Source organism: Ceratocystis lukuohia, assembly GCF_044167205.1.
Source record: "Ceratocystis lukuohia strain C4212 chromosome Unknown Supercontig4_pilon, whole genome shotgun sequence".
NCBI lineage: Eukaryota > Fungi > Ascomycota > Sordariomycetes > Microascales > Ceratocystidaceae > Ceratocystis > Ceratocystis lukuohia.
The window spans coordinates 1,170,781-1,192,523 of record NW_027263523.1 but is presented as its reverse complement, the minus strand read 5'-3'; the positions used below and the strand labels follow the sequence as shown (position 1 = coordinate 1,192,523).

At 48.9% G+C, this 21,743-nt stretch overlaps 5 protein-coding genes across 5 annotated transcripts; 2 read left to right on the top strand and 3 right to left on the bottom strand.

The window, feature by feature from the left end:
* Positions 1-4,257: 4,257 nt before the first annotated feature.
* HOO65_040326 (Eukaryotic peptide chain release factor GTP-binding subunit) lies at positions 4,258-6,570 on the bottom strand (the record flags this gene model as incomplete). Its single annotated transcript, XM_071002632.1, has 3 exons — positions 4,258-4,308; positions 4,388-6,159; positions 6,198-6,570. 3 exons carry the CDS (start codon positions 6,568-6,570, stop codon positions 4,258-4,260), a joined length of 2,196 nt encoding a protein of 731 aa, XP_070859169.1.
* Positions 6,571-7,381: 811 nt separating this feature from the next.
* Positions 7,382-9,440, top strand: HOO65_040325 (Ran-specific GTPase-activating protein 30; the record flags this gene model as incomplete). The annotated part of the gene is made up of 6 exons (XM_071002680.1): positions 7,382-7,417; positions 7,468-7,614; positions 7,949-8,040; positions 8,248-8,798; positions 8,905-9,201; positions 9,355-9,440. 6 exons carry the CDS (start codon positions 7,382-7,384, stop codon positions 9,438-9,440), a joined length of 1,209 nt encoding a protein of 402 aa, XP_070859168.1.
* A 753-nt stretch (positions 9,441-10,193) lies between these two features.
* On the top strand, positions 10,194-12,651 carry HOO65_040324 (Class E vacuolar protein-sorting machinery protein hse1; the record flags this gene model as incomplete). Its single annotated transcript, XM_071002612.1, has 6 exons — positions 10,194-10,236; positions 10,356-10,516; positions 10,589-11,417; positions 11,491-11,541; positions 11,588-11,845; positions 11,912-12,651. 6 exons carry the CDS (start codon positions 10,194-10,196, stop codon positions 12,649-12,651), a joined length of 2,082 nt encoding a protein of 693 aa, XP_070859167.1.
* A 374-nt stretch (positions 12,652-13,025) lies between these two features.
* On the bottom strand, positions 13,026-16,307 carry HOO65_040323 (putative ATP-dependent helicase; the record flags this gene model as incomplete). The annotated part of the gene is made up of 1 exon (XM_071000631.1): positions 13,026-16,307. The coding sequence occupies one exon, from the start codon at positions 16,305-16,307 to the stop codon at positions 13,026-13,028; it is 3,282 nt and encodes a 1,093-aa protein (XP_070859166.1).
* A 1,152-nt stretch (positions 16,308-17,459) lies between these two features.
* On the bottom strand, positions 17,460-20,414 carry HOO65_040322 (Autophagy-related protein 13; the record flags this gene model as incomplete). The annotated part of the gene is made up of 3 exons (XM_071002562.1): positions 17,460-19,940; positions 20,045-20,140; positions 20,202-20,414. The coding sequence occupies 3 exons, from the start codon at positions 20,412-20,414 to the stop codon at positions 17,460-17,462; spliced, it is 2,790 nt and encodes a 929-aa protein (XP_070859165.1).
* Positions 20,415-21,743: the final 1,329 nt, after the last annotated feature.

The following is a 21,743-nucleotide window of genomic DNA, read 5'->3' as shown; positions in this document are numbered from 1 at the left end:
CTCGGTGGAGACATACTTTTGGGCGCGCTTGTGCCCCACAATAAATGAACAAACGGCAAGGCAAAGAGAAGCCGTTTTGGACCTTCCAACCTGGAGAAGGCACGGAAGAAGTCGCGGCAAAGCCTCCTTCCCTAGTTAGAAGCCTAGGGCACGTAGGTAGGTACTTTCGCGCTTGTACCAATGTACCCAGCCATATACTTGCGTACCTATGTATTTGTGTACTTGTGTACTTGTGTGCTTCGGGCGTTACGTCCGTCTGCCAACTTAGACATCATCTTTTCTTACACAACGTCTGTAATTCGATTGCGCTCAAACACTCAGCTACCAGGCCCAGTTCACGCCAGCCTCCAACGCACAGCGTATGCGAGCTTCTTGGTTTGCCTCCCACTGTCGGAATTTCGAATGCTCCCTGTAGCACCTCTACTGTTTTGTCTCATGGGGACACAAGTCCACATGTACAGGCATCCTTGGTATGGCTAACAAGCTATATGCTATGATCCTTTGGCTTTAGCTCACTCGCCTTCTCCTATCCGCGGTGCACAGCCCGCCCTCCACGAAGGGAACGGGGCTGAACGCTGGGCAACCCATCATTTGGGGACAAGGTAAGGGAGATCACGGAATCAACTTCACTCTCAATTGAGCACGATATTATTCCGGAATCTCCTTTTTCTTAGTCTGGTTAACAACCAAGCCGCCGATGCCTGTCTTGGGGTTGGGCCGCTGCTTCATAGCATTGAGAGCAAACTGAAACAACCCATGCAGTTAAGATCCTTCCATTAGTAGGTCAACTCTTTTTTGACAAGCCAAAGACAAGAGTTAAGTCATATGACGAGCCGGGCACTGGAGACCTCTGCTGCGAGTTTAGTTCTCATGCATGTACTATACGAGATGGATAAAACAAGGGTTTGTCTAGCCTTTCCTGCTCTGAAATGAACCCCAAAGGCCCTTCAAGCGATCTGGAATGGGTCATGCGTCATGTGATAGGCTTTTGTTGCTAATAAAAGCGCCCGTTGCGAAATATAGCTGAAGAGCAACGCCTAAGAAATGACATAAACATGTACATTAGGAGGACGTAAGTACGTAACTTGCAGCCACGTAAATGCCTCTTCAACTATGATATGGGAGAAACCGGGATGAAGCACAACATGACAAGAAAGAGACAATAGACTTGCCCTCTAGAGTACGAGGTCTCCAGGGTATCACGCAGTCCTACACGGACATCGATATCAATATAGACACTGTAGTACTACATGTGTTACGTGTACTATGAATGCCATCCTGGGTAGGTTTACTTACACCCCTTCAGAAATTCACATATATTTTTTAGACTAGATAAGGTGCCTTACCATTTATACATAAAGACGTCGAATTAGTGCGTAGAGCACATTCAACGACACTCTCTTCTTGAACATGTTGTTAGCATATTCTTGTCTCCCTGTCTCTTAAAACAAAAATAAGAGAAGCTTGTCTTGGTAAAGTGGCAATAGAACTTAAGGGTTGGTAATAGGGTTGTCAGCATAGACCCATTTTTTATGGCCCTCACGCGATCTCCTTCTGGTCTTGTCACTAAGTGCTAATGTGTGTATTCACATTTCGGTACTGCATTTTTGCTACATTTGTCTCTCTATAATCACGTCCCCGACTCTTTCCGAGGCCCTTACTTGCAGCCTTCGGTCCTTTGATCCGAGACGCAGCTCAGACTCACGCCAGGGTTGGCATTAGCTACTCGAATTTCTCAAATGGTCGCCCTTGTATACGAATTACCTTAAGTATCGTCAAGTGACTTCCTCCCGCCGAAGCTAGACGGAGCCTAGTCTGGAGTAAATTGCTGCTAACCTTGCCTTCTACGGTTGGGTCAATAAACTCGACGCATCTAATTGGCCGGTGTGCATTTTGCTGTAGAGCTGGGTTACACGCCCCCTCCCTCAGTGCTTCCTTCCTTGTGGCTACAGTTCCTTGGCAACTTCCTGCTAATAGCTTTCGTGCCTTCCCCTTCACCTTTACCCCAGACTTTTTTTTAGGTTGGCTCGTTCCTAGACAGGGTGAAAAGTTGGCAGGACGTTGACATTCAAGTTCACCACCGAGCAAGGGCAAACCTTTCGTGTGAATAGCAATCTGGGCTTTTATTGGATATGTCACTGATGTGTGTGTATGTGTGTGGTAAACAAAGAAGGTTTCTTTTGGATACTACTGAGACCCTTTTTCCAAGGATACGGTTCTTCGGTCTATTTTCCTTTTATCTTTTGTCTCTTGTCTTCGTCGTAGTTGTCAATTTCCAACTCCCTTGCTTCTGTACTATTTCGCTTGGATCTGCTTTATTCCAGAATATTTGCTTACCCGGGCGAAAAAAAAACAAGAAGTAGTTGCCCCCAGCTTATCCCCGCAATGCTAATACCCCTTCCTAGCAAGATCTTCTGAGCTAAAAAGGGTAGGTTTCTGTTCTCGTGACCTGGGCACCTGACTTTTCAGATTGCAAAGTAGGTAGGCGCATGTTGAAACTCATGTAGCTTCCTCTTTTGGGGTCACCGTTATATTCACATTACTATATGATGTCCAGACCGCTTCAAGACAAATAAGCTAGGCAACAACGAAAATAACTCGTAAATTTCCCTTCTTTTTCTTACCCTTTCCCAAATAGCAGGGGGGGGGGATAGGATGTAGACAACAATCTGTAAATACGTTCTTCCTTCCATGCTTTGCCCCGGCTTACAAGCCCCTGGACGACTGGCAAATGCAACAAACGGCATGTGCAAAAAAGTAGCAAGAAACAGCCGACGGAACAAGAAACTTCCATCTTTCCGTTATGAGCCGAGGGTGAATCCTGTGCGTGCTACCTTTATCTCTAGGCTGGCTGCATGGACGACTCCACTTTTATTTTACAGAAAGCACTCCCTATATTGTTGTATAGACTTTGAATTACAAGTTGTGCTACTCAAGACTAGACTGTCTTATTATGGAGATGAAAATATCTATTGGGAGCTTCAGTTATTAATGCAAGTGGCGAAGGGGACGTTACGAGACTGTGGATTTCCTTTTTCTAAAGCTAGGACTCTTCAGCACAAACCTTGCCTACGAGAGCAGGTAAAACTGCACTTGGTAGCAGTCAAGATATTGAGCTCTTACGTAGCAAACACATCTTATGGTCACTCGCCCGCTTAATCTATCTACACACACACCTCATCTTCTAAGTCAGACCATGCTACTAGGAAACTGGCCAATGCCAGCACGTATATTTTGCATTCCGATTTATTATCGTGGCTCATGTTCTTGACAGATGAGGCTCTAGTATACAAGCCGAGAATCTGGGGAAGGGTGCTTGTCATTTTTGAACGAGCCTTAAGGGGGGTCAGCGTACGCGGGCCGCTGATGAAACGACGAGAGATATTGGCATGTTGCAAGGCACATCGCTATTGCAAGAATTAGAAATGAGGGTTTGCTCTACCTACGTGAGCTGCGACCACAGAGCATTCTCCCTGCATATTTCCCTCACCTCACGGGCTGTGATTCTCTGCTTGAGGCGCATCTTCTTTGTCCCGAGCGCTCACCGCCGAAATACACGGACCTGGAGAAAGCCGCCCTCCTTAGCGTAGCATTAAGCTAGTTTCAACAACCCATTCATTAGGATGTCAAGTTCCGTTTCCTTGTTAAGTTCCCTTGTGCGCCTGGATGCCTTGTCGGAAGATTTCGGGATTCGACTGAGCATGTAGTCGAACTCTCACATAGATCGACCTGCCTATTTCAGGCCTCATGCATGCAATCAGTTGTTGATTGGCTGTTTCTGCTACATCAAAATATACTACGTATTTTGCCAAACAGGACATATCATAGAGGCACTAGATTAGCCTATGAGAGATTAGTTGCACCATACTACCGTGTTTTTGAGCAAAAAGAAAAAAAAATTACCATTGCAAGAGAGTAAGGACTTTATATCTTTCCACCAGATAGTTCAAGATATTGCCTTGCCCGTTCTACACCTACACCACTTGACAAACAACCAAAGACTGAGCAAGAAGCACCATCATGGCTTACTGTAGAACGGAATACGTCGGACGCCATGTTTTCGCTTCATTCTTCCAGGCGCCGTTGTCTCCCGCTCCTCCGATTCGGTGCAGATCTTGGTATCTACTTTTCCATCACAAAACAACCGACTAAGATCCATTTTCCCTCCAGAGAAGCCCGGCTTCTGCCTTGGAATTCAGGCCACAGTTTTAAACACAGAACCCCACTCTAGACGTCATTCGGTTGCTAACGCTGCATTTACTCATCGGTGCACAGCTTGATGATCTTACCAATGGCAATAGTTTGGCCCTAAATCCAAGCAGTTAGTAACCGAATTATGGTGCAATGATCGTGATAAAGAGCCACAAAATCAAGGCTAAAATCTTACCTGGTCACGCAGAGTGAAACGACCCATTTGGGCGTAGTCTTCGAACTTTTCTACACACACAGAGCCAACACCGCCAATAACCTTGAGGCGAGCGATGATGCTATCGCCCTTCTTGGCGTGGGTAGGAGGCTTCTTGCTCCGGCGGTTGGTGCCCTTCTGAAGAGAGTGAAGCAAAGAATCAAACGTAACTTCTTCAATAGCAGCATGTACGTGTAGCACGCAGTTAAAGCCACTTGTAAGAATGGACTTGAGCTCAAGAATTTTGATCTGAGCCTCAAAGGACGCCACGTTGTGTACAAGACGCTTAGGCGAGCAAAGCACAAAACCGGGCTGGACCTCCTCTTCCTCAATGTTGCGAAGGCGGACACGCACTTGCTCACCACACTGGGCGATTTGCACTTCATCCTCAGTCTCAGTGTAAAGAGCGGAAACTTCCACAGACTGCTTGTTGGGCATCATAACTAGACTCATGTTCTTCTTGATGACACCAGCCTCGATCTTGCCTTCAACCATGGTGCCTAGATCGCGGTACTTGCCATTGACGGACATCATGAAGGGGGCGTTGAGCTTGCGGTCCAATGACTTCATATTGTCCAGGTATTCAAGTAGGGATGGACCACTGTACCATGGGCACTTTTTGGGGTCAACGCGCTCCTTGATACCAGCTCCAATCTGAGCAGCGACAGGCATGATGAAGACATCAGTCTTCAGGTTGTAGCCAGTGGCCTTAAGGAACTGGGATAGCTTGGTGGTACACTCCTTAAAACGATCCTCGGACCACTCGACAGTGGAGTCATCCATCTTGTTGATAACAACAATCAATTTGTTGACACCCTGAGTCTTGGCTAACATGGCGTGCTCTCTGGTTTGACCGCCACGCTCGAATCCAGTCTCGTACTCGCCCTTGCGAGCTGAGATGACTAGAATACCGACATCTGCCTGCGAGGCACCGCCAATCATGCTGGGCACGTAAGTCTTGTGACCAGGGGCATCCAAGATAGAGTAACGACGCTTCTCAGTCTCGAAGTAGGCACGGCCAACTTCGACAGTCTTACCAGCACTACGCTCCTCCTTGGTCAAATCCAGGGCCCATGACAAGTACCAGGTCTCGCGACCAAGCTCCTTTGCCTCGCGCTTGTACTTGTCCATCGTTCTCTCGTCAACCATACCGGTAGCATAGAGAATAGAGCCACCTAGAGTCGACTTTCCGGCATCGACATGGCCAATGAAAATGATGTTGACGTGCTCCTTGCCGTACAGACCTTCCAAAGTTTCCTGATCGACATCAGCAGTCTGCTCCTTCTCAACAGCGTCGATCTGGCGGGAGACGACAGGGGTAGAGCTTCCTGAGGCGGAATTGGCAGTCTTCTTGGCAGCGGTCTTTGCGGGAGCCTCCTTTTTGGGCTCTTCCTTCTTGACATCTTCCTTCTGAGGCTCTTCTTTTTTGACTTCTTCTTTCTTTGGCTCCTCCTTCGGCTCTTCTTTCTTAGTTTCCTCCTTGGGTTCCTCTTTGGCAGCCGCGGGGGTGCCAAGGCTTAGTACCTTAGCAACCTTAGGCTTAGCATCACCGCCGATGCTTAGGACCTTGGGCTTAGAGTCGCCACCGATACTGAGGACCTTGGGCGCAGATGGAGCAGAGGAGGCTGAAGCGGTCGGGGCAGGAGCCGGTGCATTCTGTTTAGTGTTGTTGTTGTTGCTGTTGTTGTTGTTGTTGTTGTTTCTATGCTGTTGTTGGTACTGCTGCTGGCCATATTGAGCATATTGTTGATTGTCTGGTAGAGAATTCTTTGTTAGAGAGTTGTTGACTTACACATGGAGGACAAAGCAAAGTTAGAGATCAGGCGATAGACATTAGACATACTGTAGCCGCCCTGGTTGTACTGATTGTAGTTGTTGCCCTGGTTCTGGTAGCCACCACCTTGGCCATACTGAGGATAGTAGCCGCCCTGCTGCTGGTAGTAGCCGCCCTGCTGCTGGTTGCCGTACTGGCCATAGATGTTGCCGTACTGGCCAGGAGTGAAGCTAGAAGCACCAGGGGTGAAGCTGGAGGCGCCTGGTTGGAAAGAGGCGCCACCAGGACGGAAGGTTGGAGCCTGGGCAGCGGGCTGTTGCTGCTGCTGCGGCTGGTTCAGGTTCATTTGCTGGGCCTGGCGGGCGAGGTTTTCGTCATTAGGGTTCGACATGTTAGGCGATCACGAAGCAAAAATCGTAGCAACAGAGGCAAGGCGATAAAGCAACCGGGGGTGTCCAACAGCGAAATGTTGGCAGCGATGACTGTTTTTATGTCGGACGGGCAGAGGGTTTGGTTTGGTTGGGTAAGAAAGCCAAAGGGTAAAGAGACAAACAAAAGGCTAAAATAGCTCAAAGAGACCTAAGAAAACTTAGGAAAACAATGGCAGTCAAGACGTGGCTCAACTGGCAGGAAAAACCGCAAGATCGTGGGTTTTGATAAAGTAAAGAGGGTGTGCGATAATGATCGCTTGACGAGCCGTTGAATAGACTTTTCTCGCTGGACTGGCCTCGGGCCAAATGTATCAATACAGTCCTTTTACCCAGTTATAGAGAAAACAGCTCTCGAAAAGTGGCAGCCGCCAACAGTAAAATTCCTCACTGCACGCACCATTTAACTAGAGTGGAAACGAACCCCGCCAAACGTCTGCGGTTTAGCAAGAACCAAGGAGGGGCTAGTAAATGGGTAGAGTTATATTTAATGCACTGTCTGCTCGCACGGTCTTATGCATGTGGCTAGCTCTCAATTTGTGCCCCCATCTCATCACTTGTTGTACAGTGCGTAAAGCAACCATGGGTTAAACCCTGGACATGTGACCTTTAGAGGTAAAGGTAGGTAGTATGGTAAAAGGTGTAAGTCAAGGCAAGAACAAACAGACATTGATATCAAATGCAGCAACTGAAAACTAGAAAGTGGCAGCCTAATGCTCGAGATAGCAAGTGAAGTTTTCGCAGTCAAAAAAAGCTGTCCTCCTATTTCCCGCCATGTCCAACTATCATGACAATATTCTTGCTGTCCATGTGCATAGCTTCATGCCATGGAGTCATTACTAGCTAAAATTGGGGCCCAGGCTATGAACATGGCCATAAGATCTAGTCTTGGCCTTACATCTGCCTATGCCTTCTCACAATACTCTCGGCTACTGGCAACCATTGAGGACGGTGATGTCTTCCAGGAGCTCAAGGCATTGGAGGCCAAGTTGGAGAGTAAAATCAAGGTAAGGCAAATGACTTTTCGCATCAATGGCTTCGCGCTTACATCTTACAACTCATGGGGGATCACCGCCAGCAGATTATTGGGCCTGCAATTGATCTAATTGAGCTCAGGTAGGTGAAGCTAGGTCTTCGTCTCAAAGCTGCATCTTGACGCTAACAAGTATGTATCGACGTAGATCAAAAAGGGGCAACATCTTCCTTGAGTCTGCACTACCTCTAGCACGTCAGTTACAAAACGACATTACTTCACTTGGGCGACGGCTGGAAAGTGCTGCCAGAACTACCGAGACACAGGCACAAAAAGTTAATCCTTCTATGTTGACTTCTGGGAAACAGACCCACCAACTCAAGCAAGTGATGTCTGATCTACGCAGCCTTCTTGACGATATAGACTGCAACATTCCTCTTCTCCAACTTGCAATCACAGCGTCAGGCGAAAGTCTCTCGGCATCCCTGCCTAATAATGTTTCTCCATCACGACTTTTACAGGCTAGTACATTGCTAATCATGGGAGATACCCGCTACGTAGAGGCTGCCACTCCGTTTACAATAGGGCCAGACTTTCGGCTTTCGATATACATGTCATTTCTTGGGCACACCAAAGCTAATTGTATGCCGAATGTGCTGAATTCTAGTGATGGTGGAGGTCCGTCTGACAGCAAGCCAGTATGGCAAGAGGTTATACACAAAGCTCGTGTTCGCATAATTCGTCTGCCGTTTGAAACACGATTTGACCACATTCGCGGCTACTTCGTCGGCAATTCCTCCGGCTACATTCCGAACGAATATGTATATCATCTCGAGGTGATTGAGGATTTAGACGACGGACGGCTTCACGAGTCGCCGGATGGCGCTCGAAACTACCAAGAGATCACAAGAGCGGGTATAAGAGAGTCTATACCATTGCATCAGATTTCCAAGATCTTCTACACGGATACAGGACGCCTCTTGAATATAGGACCTGAAGACAGCCTCTGCAACAAGCCTGTCCTTCTTCTGAAACGTGACATGAAGGCTCAATCAACAGAATCTCGAGTTCTCGACCACAGCAAGTGGTCGTTTGGAGAAAAGGTCCAGGCCAAAAGAGATAGCTGCAACATGGATCTCAGTGTCCAGCATAGAGAGCAAGGCACAATTGATATGGCAGATGATCTGCAGCTTGACTTTCAAATTAGAAACGAGGCAAGTTTGTCTCACGACAAGTCAAGAGCTGAATTTTGTTTCCCACCACATTTAGATCCTGAATGGATCGCTCTGGAGGTATTTGAAGACGGAGCCGAGGGGGGGGGAAGACGAGGAAGACGAGGCAGAAGGAGAAGATACAGGTGATGAGGATGACGAAGAGGACTCAGATGCTTCAGACTCTTCTTCTCAGAGTCAAAAGTCTCTAGAAAAAGTTATACCAAGTGGCCGCTCGTTCTTACGCAAACTCAAAAACATGTCTCTTGCAGCCAATTTACCAGGTGCAGAGACTCGCAATTCCCAGTCGCAAGTGAGCTCTGTCCCTGCCCAGGAACAGCAAGCTGTAAGGCTGCAGCCATCACCATCGCCACAGCCACCGCCCCAACCAAAAGACCTTGTCTCCGGAGGTCCGTTCAATGCCATTAAAACATCGCTATCGTTGATGGAAATGTTGATAAGGCTTGCCGGACTACAAGAGTTCCAGCAAATGTGTCACCTCTCCATTCCTGACCACTTATTGACCTTTTTTCTGGAGCAATCATCAACTACTGGGCTGACAGGGCTCGATCAGCAGAAAGTGCGGGAAGAAGCCAGACGACAGGTTGGATTTGACCCGTACACAGATACACCTACAAACGATGATTAAGAGAGTGCTAAGATGGGGGGAGACAAGCAACGGGTGGCTTAGACGATGTAGAAAAAGAGAACAAAAATAGGGTGCATGGAAATAGTGGTATAGCCGACTGGTGCCTTGTCGCTGCTAGGCACAACATACAGAGCTACGACTTGAACAGCATAGAGAGAGAAAGAAAACTAGGCCTTTCCAGGCAAGAAATGAGAGGATTTTTCCCCTTGCGTTACGTAGTATAACGAGGCTGAAGCCATGGCAAGTGCCGTTTTTTTTTTGGACGGGGGGATTAATAGCACTAGCTTTCTTTCCTGGCTGCCTAGAGAAGAAAATGAAAATCAAGGCATAGAAATTTAAGGAACAAGGCACAACTTTCTTTTTGAGCAACTTCCTTTTCACTTCAATTTCTTTATTTCTCAAGATTTTTCCTTCGTGTCCTCTTGATAAATTTTGGTCTTTATTTTCATCTGTTGAGCTGCTTTCTCGCGCTTTACTGGCTGCTAATTTTACTTTGACACTCTTTATCGTCGCAGCTTTTCTCCTCATTTTTTCATCTAAAGGAACAAAGCTTAGCGGTCACAGCTTAGCTCAGGTCGTCAGCTCTTTAATTGACGGGCCCCGCTGTGGCGCAAGCGGGCTGCAACTCTCAGCTTAATATAAACATCAACGTCATCTGGCCTCGTATCTGATTCTACAACTACAAAGCACTCCTTCAACAACTTCATCACAACAGGTCTTTTTTCTTGGGCTGTCTTTCACGATAGAAACACCATGTTTCGTACCGCAGCTACAAACCCTTACGACGAGTCTGTCGGTATGTAGTCTCTATTAGAGAGAGGCCTTATTGCCCATTTTGACCTTTAGGGCCTCAATCCTCTCTACAACTCTCCGAGTATCACCTGACTAACTGCCTCTCCTCTTCCCCATCTCTAGCTAAGGCGACTGATGAGAATCTCACCTCCGAAGACTGGGGCGCTATAATTGACCTTTGCGATCGCGTCACGAACGATGAAAAGGGCCCTAAGGATGTTATCCAAAGCGTTATCAAGCGCTTGACCCACCGCAATGCTAACGTGCAGCTTTACACACTTGAAGTAATCCATCCCTTGGCCTTTATCTAGCTTTTATTCTTCAGACCTGCTAAAAATTCCCTTTCCTGTTTCTAGCTAGCAAATGCCCTTAGCCTCAACTGTGGTGAACCCATGCATCGCGAAATGGCAAGCCGCGCATTCACCGACGCCCTACTTAAACTTGCCAACGACCGCAACACACACTCCCAAGTGAAGCCCAAGATCATGGAGCGCATGAAGGGCTGGACTGAAATGTTCCAAAACGATCCCGACCTTGGCATCATGAAGACAGCCTTTTATCAACTCAAGCAGACCAACCCAACCCTGGAGCCTCCATCGGCACCGCAAAAAAACCGCCTCACTGATGTTGATCGCCAGCGCGAGGAAGAAGAGCTGCAAAAGGCGCTTGAGTTGTCTCTTCAGGATGAAGTCCAGCGTAAGACCCCGCGGCCCGCTTCTGGTTCCGCTGGCCCTTCAAACTCTGGCCCTGGTCTTGGCTCTGGCACAGATGGGGCTGCGCCTTCGTCAACTCCAGCAAACAACAAAGCCCCCGAGACTCATGTGCCTGTAAGCTCCCAACGAGCCACTGCGGCCACTGTTTCGCGAGTGCGTGCACTCTATGATTTTATACCATCCGAGGACGGCGAGCTGGAGTTTAAGAAAGGTGATATCATTGCTGTGCTAGAGTCGGTTTTCAAGGATTGGTGGCGAGGCTCGCTTCGCGGCCATATAGGCATCTTTCCTCTAAACTACGTGGAGAAGCTTACCGATCCCACGCCTGAAGAACTCCAGCGTGAGGCCATGATGGAGGCAGAGGTTTTCTCAGAGATTCGCAATGTGGAAAAGCTCTTGACATTGCTTAGCACGTCTAGCTCAACACCCGGCATGGACGACAACGAGGAGATTTCGGTGAGTTTTAAGCTCTGTAAAGACTTCTTTTTCAACCAAGATATAAAGCTAACATCTGGTCTTAAAGAAATTGTATCAACGCACTACAGCAATCCGGCCAAAGCTCATCAAGTTGATCGAAAAGTATTCCCAAAAGAAAGGTTTGTCCATTTATCTAATCTCAAAAAACTGCAAAATTCACGGCAGATCCCGCTAACGCGTTAACAACAGATGACTTCACCCAGTTGAACGAAAAGTTCATCAAGGCCCGCCGTGACTACGAGACTCTTCTTGAAGCCTCCATGACGCATCCTCCCCCACACCAGTATCACCAGTACAACATGGGCCAACAACAGCCTGGTTATGGCGGCCCAGCTGGTGGTAGACCAGGAGCAGGATACACTCCTTCTCCGGCCCCAGCTGGTACAGCTCCTCCAGGAGATCAGCGCTTTTACAATGTTCCAGGTAAATTGATAACCATATTTCCGCCCCCTCTTGACCGTCATGGGCCAGCAGCTAACAAGTGAGTAGACCAGCAGCACTCCTCTCAGCAGTATCCTCCTGTTTCCACCTCTCCTTCAAACCAGTACCGCCGCTATTCCAACTCTACGCCTGCACCTTTCTACGTCTCTGGAACAGAAGTTTCTGCTGCGCCAAGCCAGCCTCCTCCTACACAGCAGTCCTACCCAATCCGCCCTGCTGGTAGCAACCCTCCTGCTGGGGCCAACATCGGCTCACAACCTGCCCCAATTTCCACTTCGGCTAATCCACAATCACAGCAGTACCAGCCCTATTCTCAGCCGACAAATAACACCCGACCACAGAGTACGTACGGTGCCCAGGAACTTGCCACTTCCGTGTATGACTCGCCTATCAACACTGCGCCTCCCGGCAACCCCTACGGCACTGAACTTACCACTGAGCAAGCTGCAACTACTACCTCACCGCCCCCCTCTGCCCCCCCTGCCTCAGTAGCACAACCAGCTGCTCCCGTTCCCTTTGCTCAACCGCAGCCGCCTACGGCCCAGTTCAAGAGCTATCAGCATGCAAATCACTCTTCAATCAGCGTGCCCCCGGTGCCCACCGGCTCAGCCCCCCCAATCCCGACTAGTGCCGCCCCCAGCGCTCCTTCTTCTGCCCCTCCTGCTCCTCCTGCTGGCTCTACAGCTACAGCCCCTGGCTCAGGACCACAGCAGTTCCGGCCATATGTGCCTACTGCGGCTACGGCAGGCGGCGATGATGCTACCGACTATTACCGCACGGGATATTAAGTAAGGGAGTGGGGAGAAGTATGAGGAGCAATGAGTACGGAGATGAGGAAGCTTTGAGATAGCCATACAGGGAGCGGCTGTAATGAATCATGGAGCCTCCCCTCCTTTCCATGTCACACGTTGATTTGTGCATATATTTTGATAGTTTTGCTGCTTCCAGGTGAATATATATGACATATGTATAACATGTAATGCGGAAAAAAAACCCCCAAATGGGGTTGAAATATGAAAAAGAAGCTAGCATCAACTGGGTTGTAACATATCATAGATTGCAAAATGAGTGAAGTATGATCTATAAAATGCAGCTACCAGGGTGAGGTAACATTACTCTATAACGAACATGGGAATCGCTTCGTAAACAAAGCTGGACCGAGCTATCTCCGCCCGTATAGCTCACTCTCTTGAGTCCGCGCTGGCTTCGGCTTCTCTGCACGCAAAACTCCGCCTCGTGGCCTGCTCTCCACAATATCACGCCTAGATTCCTCAAAGCGCTCCACACCCCTTCCTGTTGACGCCGAGGTATCCTTGCGGAAGAGCTCCAGCATTTCCTTCATGCCTAGCTTGAATGCACCCTTCTTCATGCCACCCTCAATAGCCTGCTCGGCAAGCAAGCGCTTGCGTTCCTGTAGCTGCAATATACGCTCTTCGACGGTCGCCTCGATAGTGAGCTTGTATACGACCACATCGATAGTTTGGGTCAGGCGGTGGACACGGTCGATAGCCTGTTCTTCGATAAAAGGGTTCCAGAAGGGCTCAAGGATAACAACGCGTGTGGCAGCAGTCAAGTTGAGACCAAGCGAACCGCATTTAAGACTGCACAGAAGCACACGTGTAGCTGGATCGCCACGCAAGCTCTTGAGACTAGCTTCACGCTCGTCATTACGCATGCTACCATCATAGCGCATGTATCGAATGCCTTCACGTGCAAGGAATGGCTCAACCATGGTGAGCATCGTGGTGAACTGTGAGAAAACGATGAATTTGTGCTCGGCCACTTCGTTGCGCAGGATACGCAGCAGTTCCCGGATCTTGGATGATGCGAGGATCGGAGTGCCATCGAAGTTGCGGCTACTGATGGGTGTATTTGCAGCACTGCTATCCGTATCAGAATCAGATTCATTGTCTGAGGAGGCATTTTTAGAGGCAGATTCTTTGTCATTCCTAGAGTCATCCGAATCCGAGTCTGAGTCGACAATCATCCTTGGTCTTCGCTTGTTAGGCTTAGGCATCAATCGAGATGAAGACTCGCCATCGGACACGACAAAACTCGACATCCTAGATTGATCCTTGAGCTCTGAAGGGTGGTCTGAGTCCTCTGTTGCTATTGAGTCACCACCCCCCTCAGCATCTTCGTCAGTTGTGCCGCCAGCACGTCCAAGATGCAGTGAATTCTGTTCGTCCTCAGGTACAAGCCAAGACCCTTCTGCTTCCTCTTCATCACTATCAAGAACAAGGTTGCGGCGTTGAGTGCGTTTCTTCCCGGTATTAGCACGAGGTCTAATGTCATCATCGTCATCGTCATCGTCATCGTCATCGTCAACAACCCGACGTGACTTTTGCTGAACACGCTTAGTGGGCTTTTTCAACTTCTTAGACTTTTTAGGCTTCTTTTTTTCTTTTTCATCCTGCTGCTCTTCGTCGAAGTATGCCAAGTCCTGGAAGCATTCTTTGCACGTGTCATTGCCGTCCTTGGCCTCATCCGGCGTCAACTCACGTGCGCAAATTGAGCACATTTTGACTTTGATGTCCACGCCAGCAAAGAGATCCGCTAGCGCATCGACATCTGCACTAGATGTGGAGGAGACCTTGCTGACAGCATCACCGATAGCTTCGCTGTCATTTTCGAGCCTCCCCTCAAGCAGCTTAGGGTGGTTACAGGCCTGGCGCAAACGCAACAGTAGAACCAGGGCATTGGCGTAGTTGAGCTTACCCTTCATCATGCGCTCCATGCTTTGGTCGGCACGTTCCTCGAGACGCTGGTAGAATCTTTTCTCAGCTGGGGTGAACTTAGCACTAATAGGCGTTATGGTCCGCTTTGTGACACGGAAGCCTGTGCTCGACGTCGGTGCATCAGCGGGCTTCCCTTCAGCCTCGTTTTTCTTCCTAGCGGCTTCTAGAGCAGCTTTGCCTCCGGGCTGCAGTGCTCCTTCTTCCTTTAGAACCTCTTTGGTGCGCCTCTTCATGAAGCAACGTAGCAAGCTATGCAATCTATGAATAGCAATATGGCCCTTACCATTTTTCATCGGCCGATCAATATGCTCTCTCCACTCACGTAGATCATCGTATGGCCGAATCTTAAGGAAGCACACTAGTGACTGCAATTCATCAAGATTGTTCTGCATAGGCGTACCCGTCAAGCACCAGCGGAACTCTGAACGCAAAGCGCAACAAGCCTTAGTAGCTTTAGCATTGCGATTCTTGATGGTATGGGCTTCATCAAGAACCACGCGCCACCAATGAACGCCGAAGCAGCCTGCCTGGGAGTCAGGGCTAGAAGCGTTGTGTTCTGAGACTAGAATCTGGTAGGTTGTGACCACGACGTCAAATTTGGTTAGATCATCCGGGCGTTTAGTGCGCTGTGGGCCGTGGTGCACATAGACCCGTAGCTGCTTATCTGCCTCAACTTTGTCCTTGATCTCAGCCTCCCATTGGCGAATAAGAGCCAGTGGCGCTACAACCAATGTGGACTTTTTGATCGATGAGTAGTGTTTTTTGTTGGCGGAGGACTCGACGCTAGGTTTCTGATGGCTGATAATTAGAGAGAGAGTCTGGAGGGTCTTTCCTAGACCCATATCATCCGCTAGAATCCCACCCTTGGGTACCTTGCCTCGCTTGACAGGACCAAGCTCTCTGCCTTTCATCCACGTGACTCCCTCGACTTGGTGTGGAAGAAGTCGGACACTAAGGCCGGGAAGAGAGCCATCCGCCTGGATCACAGTGGGATCCTGAGGCTTTTGCTCTAGCACGGATTTTTCCTTGGCTGTAGCTTCGACGGAGTTGTTAATAGCAGCATCTTCTTCATCGTCATCCATGCCACCCTCAAGAAGGGCCTTGAGGTCAGCCGATGCCTTAGCGGGGTCTGTATAGAACTCTTGCTCAGCAGCCATACTCATGGAAGGAGCCATGACAGGCTCGCTTGGCCGATAATCCATGGTACCAAAAGTCTGCACTGGATCAGGTCGGCGGTTCCTAGGCGGCGCAGTATTACCGCTAGATGGGGCGGTGATGCGGTGAGCATTATTATCAATATGGTGCTCAGGACGGTGCTTCCTCTGGTTAAACATGGCCATCTGCTTACGAGATGACATGAGATTGCTTCCACTCCTGCCCGAGGCATGGGGATTATTAGACTGGTGTCGGGACTGGAATGGGTCATTGTTCCTAAAGCCTGACGATGTGCGTGACTGTGTCTGGCTGCTACTAGAAGGTTTTCCATCTTCAGAGCCATCAGAGAGGATAATAACGTCCCTACTGTTCTGGGATGACGTCGAAGTTCGGCCCGTAGCGGACGAAGTGGACGTGTTAGCTCGGTCGAACCATGAATTCCCAAGGGCAGCGGTCTTGTTAATCAGGTCGTCTAGATCGTCATCGGCATCATTTTGGGCAGCAACGCTCTTGCGAGGCGGCACTGAGGGGGCTCCGTGTTGCCGAACCATGGTAAGGGGGTATTTGATAGATTCTAACAAATGGAATATGTTAGAGCATGAATGACAAAGCAGACAGGATTAGAGATACTAGAGAAGCCATTCATCTGACACAAATGGCAAAAATAAAGCCGTCCATAGGGGCTCACCCACCTGATTCGTGATTGTCGCCAACTGCCTCCCAATGTATTCTTAGTAGACAGGGATGCTACAACAAGGGGTATGTATATAATCGTTTCCCTTGTACTTAGATAGAGCTCTACCAGAGTCTGTCCCTTGATCGATTCGACGGGGTCTGTGTGATGTGCTGAGAGCAAGCTTTGAGACGACAATGGAGGGGGAAGGCTGGACTCTATGGGCCAAAATCGAAGGGGAGAGGCAAAGTTGTTTGGAAGAAACAACGAAGCAGATTTCACGTGATGTGAACAAAAGAAGGGAGGTTAAGGGAAATCCCAGCTTGTGGCCTTTCAAGCACCTCTCCGTGTTTGTCTGTGTTGTTGTTTAACAAAGAAAAAGAAAAAGTCACTATAGCAACTATAGCTCCCCGCTATGTACTGGCAGTTGGTACCCATCGCTTTACAGCTGTTTGGCAGCTGGCAGGCCAGAAGGCCAAAGATGACGTAAACAATGATAAACATAATATGGTGATAAAAGCTCAACTAAAATCAACAATAAAGTCTTTAGAAAAGTAGCAACCAAGAAGCAAACAAAAAACCAAAGAAAATACAACAAAAAGTCCAAGAAACGTCCAAAAAAAGCCTCAATCCTGAATCGACGCCGTATCAACTTCCAAATATACGCCCAAAAATATGTTCAAGAAAAAAAGAAAAGATACTCCTAGCAAGATACTCGCCCAGGCCAACACCAGAAACAAAACAATAAAAAGCCTCTGCCAAAGAGGCCGAAGAAAAAAAAGGGGGCGAGGAAGCGATGGCCACCGTCAAATAGAAAGCAAGAAGCAAATAAAGAAGAGAAAGAAGAGACAAAAAAAGAAACGTAGAAACATAGAAACATAGAAGCAAGGAGCAAGAAGCAAGAAGCAAGAAGAGGGCGAAAGTGGGACTTGGAGATGCTCATACGTATTCTCCGTGTCCATCTGTGCTTACACGCATACCAAGTAGCTCGCAGCGTAGTATAGCAAGTGACGTAGCTTCTTCCTTTTCGTTACCAGCCATGTGGCGTACTCCCACGCCTTGAAAAGTCGCTCCGAAACCGCTCAGGCACTCGAGTCGACTCCGCACTTTTCGGTACAGATCGCGATGCATTCTCAACCCCCGCAGACCCAGATCGGTGTATTTCGCCATCTTGGAGGCCACCAAATCGGCTGTTTGGGCTTTCTGCAAATTCAAATGGGAACATCTCGTTCTCTCCGCCACGGCTAATACGCCCCGAGCCACTACCAAGAAGACTCCCTCTACCAGACGAAGGGGTCTGGCCACGGCCATTGTCGTTGGCAGTTGCATTGCCTCCAGACAGGCCTGCCATCCCCATGTATCTCCTCCGATTGGGTTGTGAGGATGGCGTTGGTGCTCTTGCCGTAACTATTGGTGCTGTCGAAGTTGGACGTATACCTTGCATCTCGGCAGGGGGCCGAAGAGGTCCTATAGGCGCATTGTTGGCCTCACTAGTTCTCAGCGATACCCCACCGTTTTGACTCAAACTGTCATCACCAAACGGCAGGTCTTCCTCCTCTTCTTCGTCCTCCCCCTCACCAGACGCTGAAATAGAAGGTCCTATCACTAGGCTAGGCCGATGCATAAAGGTATTCCCACGGGGAGAAAGGGGAATGTCAATGGCTCCTGCCTGGCTGCAATCAGCGCTTGAGCCATGGGACAACGGGGCTGACGCAGGTGTACCTGCTCCCTCATCCCTCCTAATGCGCATTTGTGTTGATGGTTTTTCGGGCTCTGCCAACAAGTTTTCGCTAAGTCTTGAAGGCACAGCCGGCGCATGGGGAGATTGTGGTTTATCAGGAGATGACGACGACCAGCCTGCTGGTGACGTACCAGATATTCGTCTGACTGGGGGCTTCGATAATGTAACGGATGCAGAAATAGACTCGCTCAGAGCATTATTGGACTCGCGCATACTCATAAACTTGGATATCTGTGCAATGGTGCGCGAAGTGGTTGATTCGCCTTTAGCATTCGACTCAAAACTCCGCAGGCTTTTTTTGCTGTCAAGAATTTTCAAAAAGTCAGACAGGTCGCCCTCGTCTGTTTGGAATGAGTTGGATATTGACTCAGGGTAAAGACCAGATCCGGGCGGCACAACATCTGATATCAAGCTCTGTCTGCCACTACCTCCGTGTTCATCTTGGACCAGTCGGGGAGGCACGTTCGTTGAAAGCGTATTTCGCCTGTGAGGAAAACTGCTAGAATATTTGTTGACCGAGGACGGCTTTGGAGAATTCGTCAAATGAGACTCAACGCTAGATGGGACCGATGGAGCTGCGTTTCTAAGCTGGGACGGGGCAGTCGTCGCTGAATGAGACTTGTTCCGGGCATGCGCCAGGTAAGACGTAATTCTGCTGGTTTGTGGTGATGATGGCACATCTGCATCTGGGGGCCGCGGTGATGCAGAGAGGGAGCCAGCTTTGAACGGTGAGAATGGCGAAGATGATGACTGCCGACGCGAGTGTGCTTCTCTAAGGTTTAAACGTGATGGAACTGTTGTCCTGCCACCATACGCTGGCAGCGAGTGTGGGATTTCAGAATCCACCGCAGGAGTGTTAGACCGAGATTGGGAGTATGAGCTTTCTTCAGAGCCAGGCGCCTTGACCTGATTGAGAGCAGTCATTGGGCTAGTTGATATGGCGTTTTCACCGTGGAAAGTATTCAAACTACCATATGTTTGCACCGGCGCCGTAGTGCCTGGTCGATCGGCAGTGGGCGGTGTTCCAGGTAGGGAGCTTGGCACAGGCTGCTCGATCCCACGACGAATTGCAATGGGCTTAGGAACTGAAGGCTTGAAGAATCTATCATCCATACCTATCAAGTGTGAGCCAAAAACATCGTCGTTATCGTCGATCCGAAAATCGCATTCGTTACGATGCACCCATTGGATAGAAACGGCACCAATAGGAAGGTCAACTTCCCCGATGATCCGTTTGGTAACCACATTCGACTGGCCACAAAGAGACCAATACAAAGTATCCTTTTGAGGATTTACGGGCTTGTTAAGCGGTACCACTCGTATCCTAGGCGTAAGAAGGTGATTCTTTTCTTGATACCTTTGGCAGTGCTCATAAACTGGACCAAGGTTCGAGAGGGTATAAAGGGCTCGGAAAAAGACAATGCACCGCTTGTAGACCGCGGGGAGAATGGAGTTCAAGGTAGAGAAATCAACATTTCCAGACTCCTTCCATCCTTCCGCGTTGAGATTAACGGTCCATCGCTCAAGAACAACTTCGGGTCGAGAGGAAATCGGCGTTTTTGTTTCGGCAGCAGTACTCCGCAGAGAGTCAATAACGCTCCACCGCTTCCCATGTTCGTCGATGGCAACTAGAGTCTGGTTTTTCGACAGCCTGCTGGTATCGAGATACGTCTCTATCACCAAGGAGCGGGGAAGGTTGTCGATAGTACAATTCTTCCATTCCCGAAGCTCCTCGCGGAAATCGTCGAAATCTCGAGTTTGTAGTTGAAACTAAGAGAGGCATGTATGTTAGTATCATGTAGCACGGAAGCGACACAACGGGAACAGTCGGTCGCCTTGCTAGTTGGATGTGAGAGAGGGTAAAAAAAACATACCCAGCGGTTATACCGAGGACCGTCCGCTTGCTGGGTAAACTTCTGAATCTTTAATCTAGAGTGGATAATCAGAGCGGCAGATTTGACGAAAAAGTTCTATTGCAATGATGTAAAGATTAGCACATGACAGCCAAGGATATGCGCCGCGCAGACCAACCTGAAGAATAAGATTTAACCGTTGTACTGCGTCACTTGCGGTCGCAGCGGTTTCGGCTGCGCCCGAGTTGCTGCGAGGTCGTTTTTCAGACTCCATTATGTTCGGCACTGTTGAACGGGGCCGACTCGGAGGAGAAACTGGGCTGGTAAAGCCCGGGCGGGGTGAAGAAGCAGGCGAGGCAGATTTCTGTGGTATTCGAGGTTGTTGGTGCATGGTGCAACGAGTAGCAGTGTGCGAAGGTGGGTGGTGTAAAACAGAAAGTGTATGTTGTACGCTGAGATACAGATAGTGTCTGGTATAAGTGTGTAGAGGGTTGGATGGATGCAATAACTACGGCGCTTGACAGGGCTGCCGAACGAACGATTCCATGCTGTATATTCGAGGAGAGATTCGAGAAGGGTAAGAAGCAAGACACGAAGAGTGAAGAGTTGAAAGGCAACTAAGCGCGAGGAATTTCTTTTTTGAAGAAGCCAAAAAAGGGCAGCCCAGGTTACAGGGCTAGGCAAAGTTTAAGCGGTAGTAGCAGCGAGAGCCAAAGCACCGTGTGTTGTTTGAATACTACTGAGGGCCGTTTAAAGAGAAGATAGGCATGCAGTACAGCGAGATCAAGGGCATATGCATGTAAGACCATGCAAAGCACAGCGCTTTAGAGGTAATTGACTAAAGAAGCAGAAGTACAGTCGAGAAATCGCAGTCGGGAGCCGGAAAGTTATTGGGAGTTGTAGAGGGAGAAAAGAAGAAATGAAATCCCCCCAAGCAAGCGGCGACAACTTATTAACCTTAAGGCAAAGAAGACGTAAGACGTGCGCGGTTGGTTGTGGGAGGAGGGAAAAAGGCGAGAAAAGAAATGACTGTGCTGGCATATGGAGCAATGACGCTATGTGACAACAAGCGAGTGGGAAACCTGGCGCCCGGTAACTCGATAACAACAGATAGGCTCAAAAGGGAAAACCTTGGCTAGCTAAGGGTTGAAGGGGTCGAGTTAGGCTTAGTTAGCGTTGGCGTTGTGTGAGAGAGAAGATGATAGGAAAATGACTCTTTGCTGTCTTTTGCTGAAGGGGGGAGAAGATGAGAGATTCAAGGAAAGAAGGCAAGGAAACAGATGCAACAAGCAAGAAAGAAAGAGAAGAAGGAAAACAAGCCAGGCCAGGCCAAGCCAGGCCAGAAGCAGACACTGGGGGATCCTGGACAAAGAAAGGCAAGGCGTCTGCTTGTTCTGTCTGGGCTGTCTAGGGTGGAGTGGGGGTGTTGATCTGAACGGGAAGAAAGGGATTATTTGATAATGGATGGGGGATGGGATAAGGCCCTTCACATCCCTAATCAAGATGTAGACCGGGCAGATCTGGCAGTGCTAGTGCAGCATAACTCGAGTGTTATAGATGCCTTTGAACATACCAATATAGAGCCTAAGCTTTTTTTTTTACATGTCCTGTCTGGCAGCAAACAGGCAGCTTCTGCTATGCTTGTTCGCTTGCTGTGTCTCTGCCAGGCTAGTTTCCCTGATGTTTGCTGTAGTACTTGTTTAAAATGGCTTTATCGACA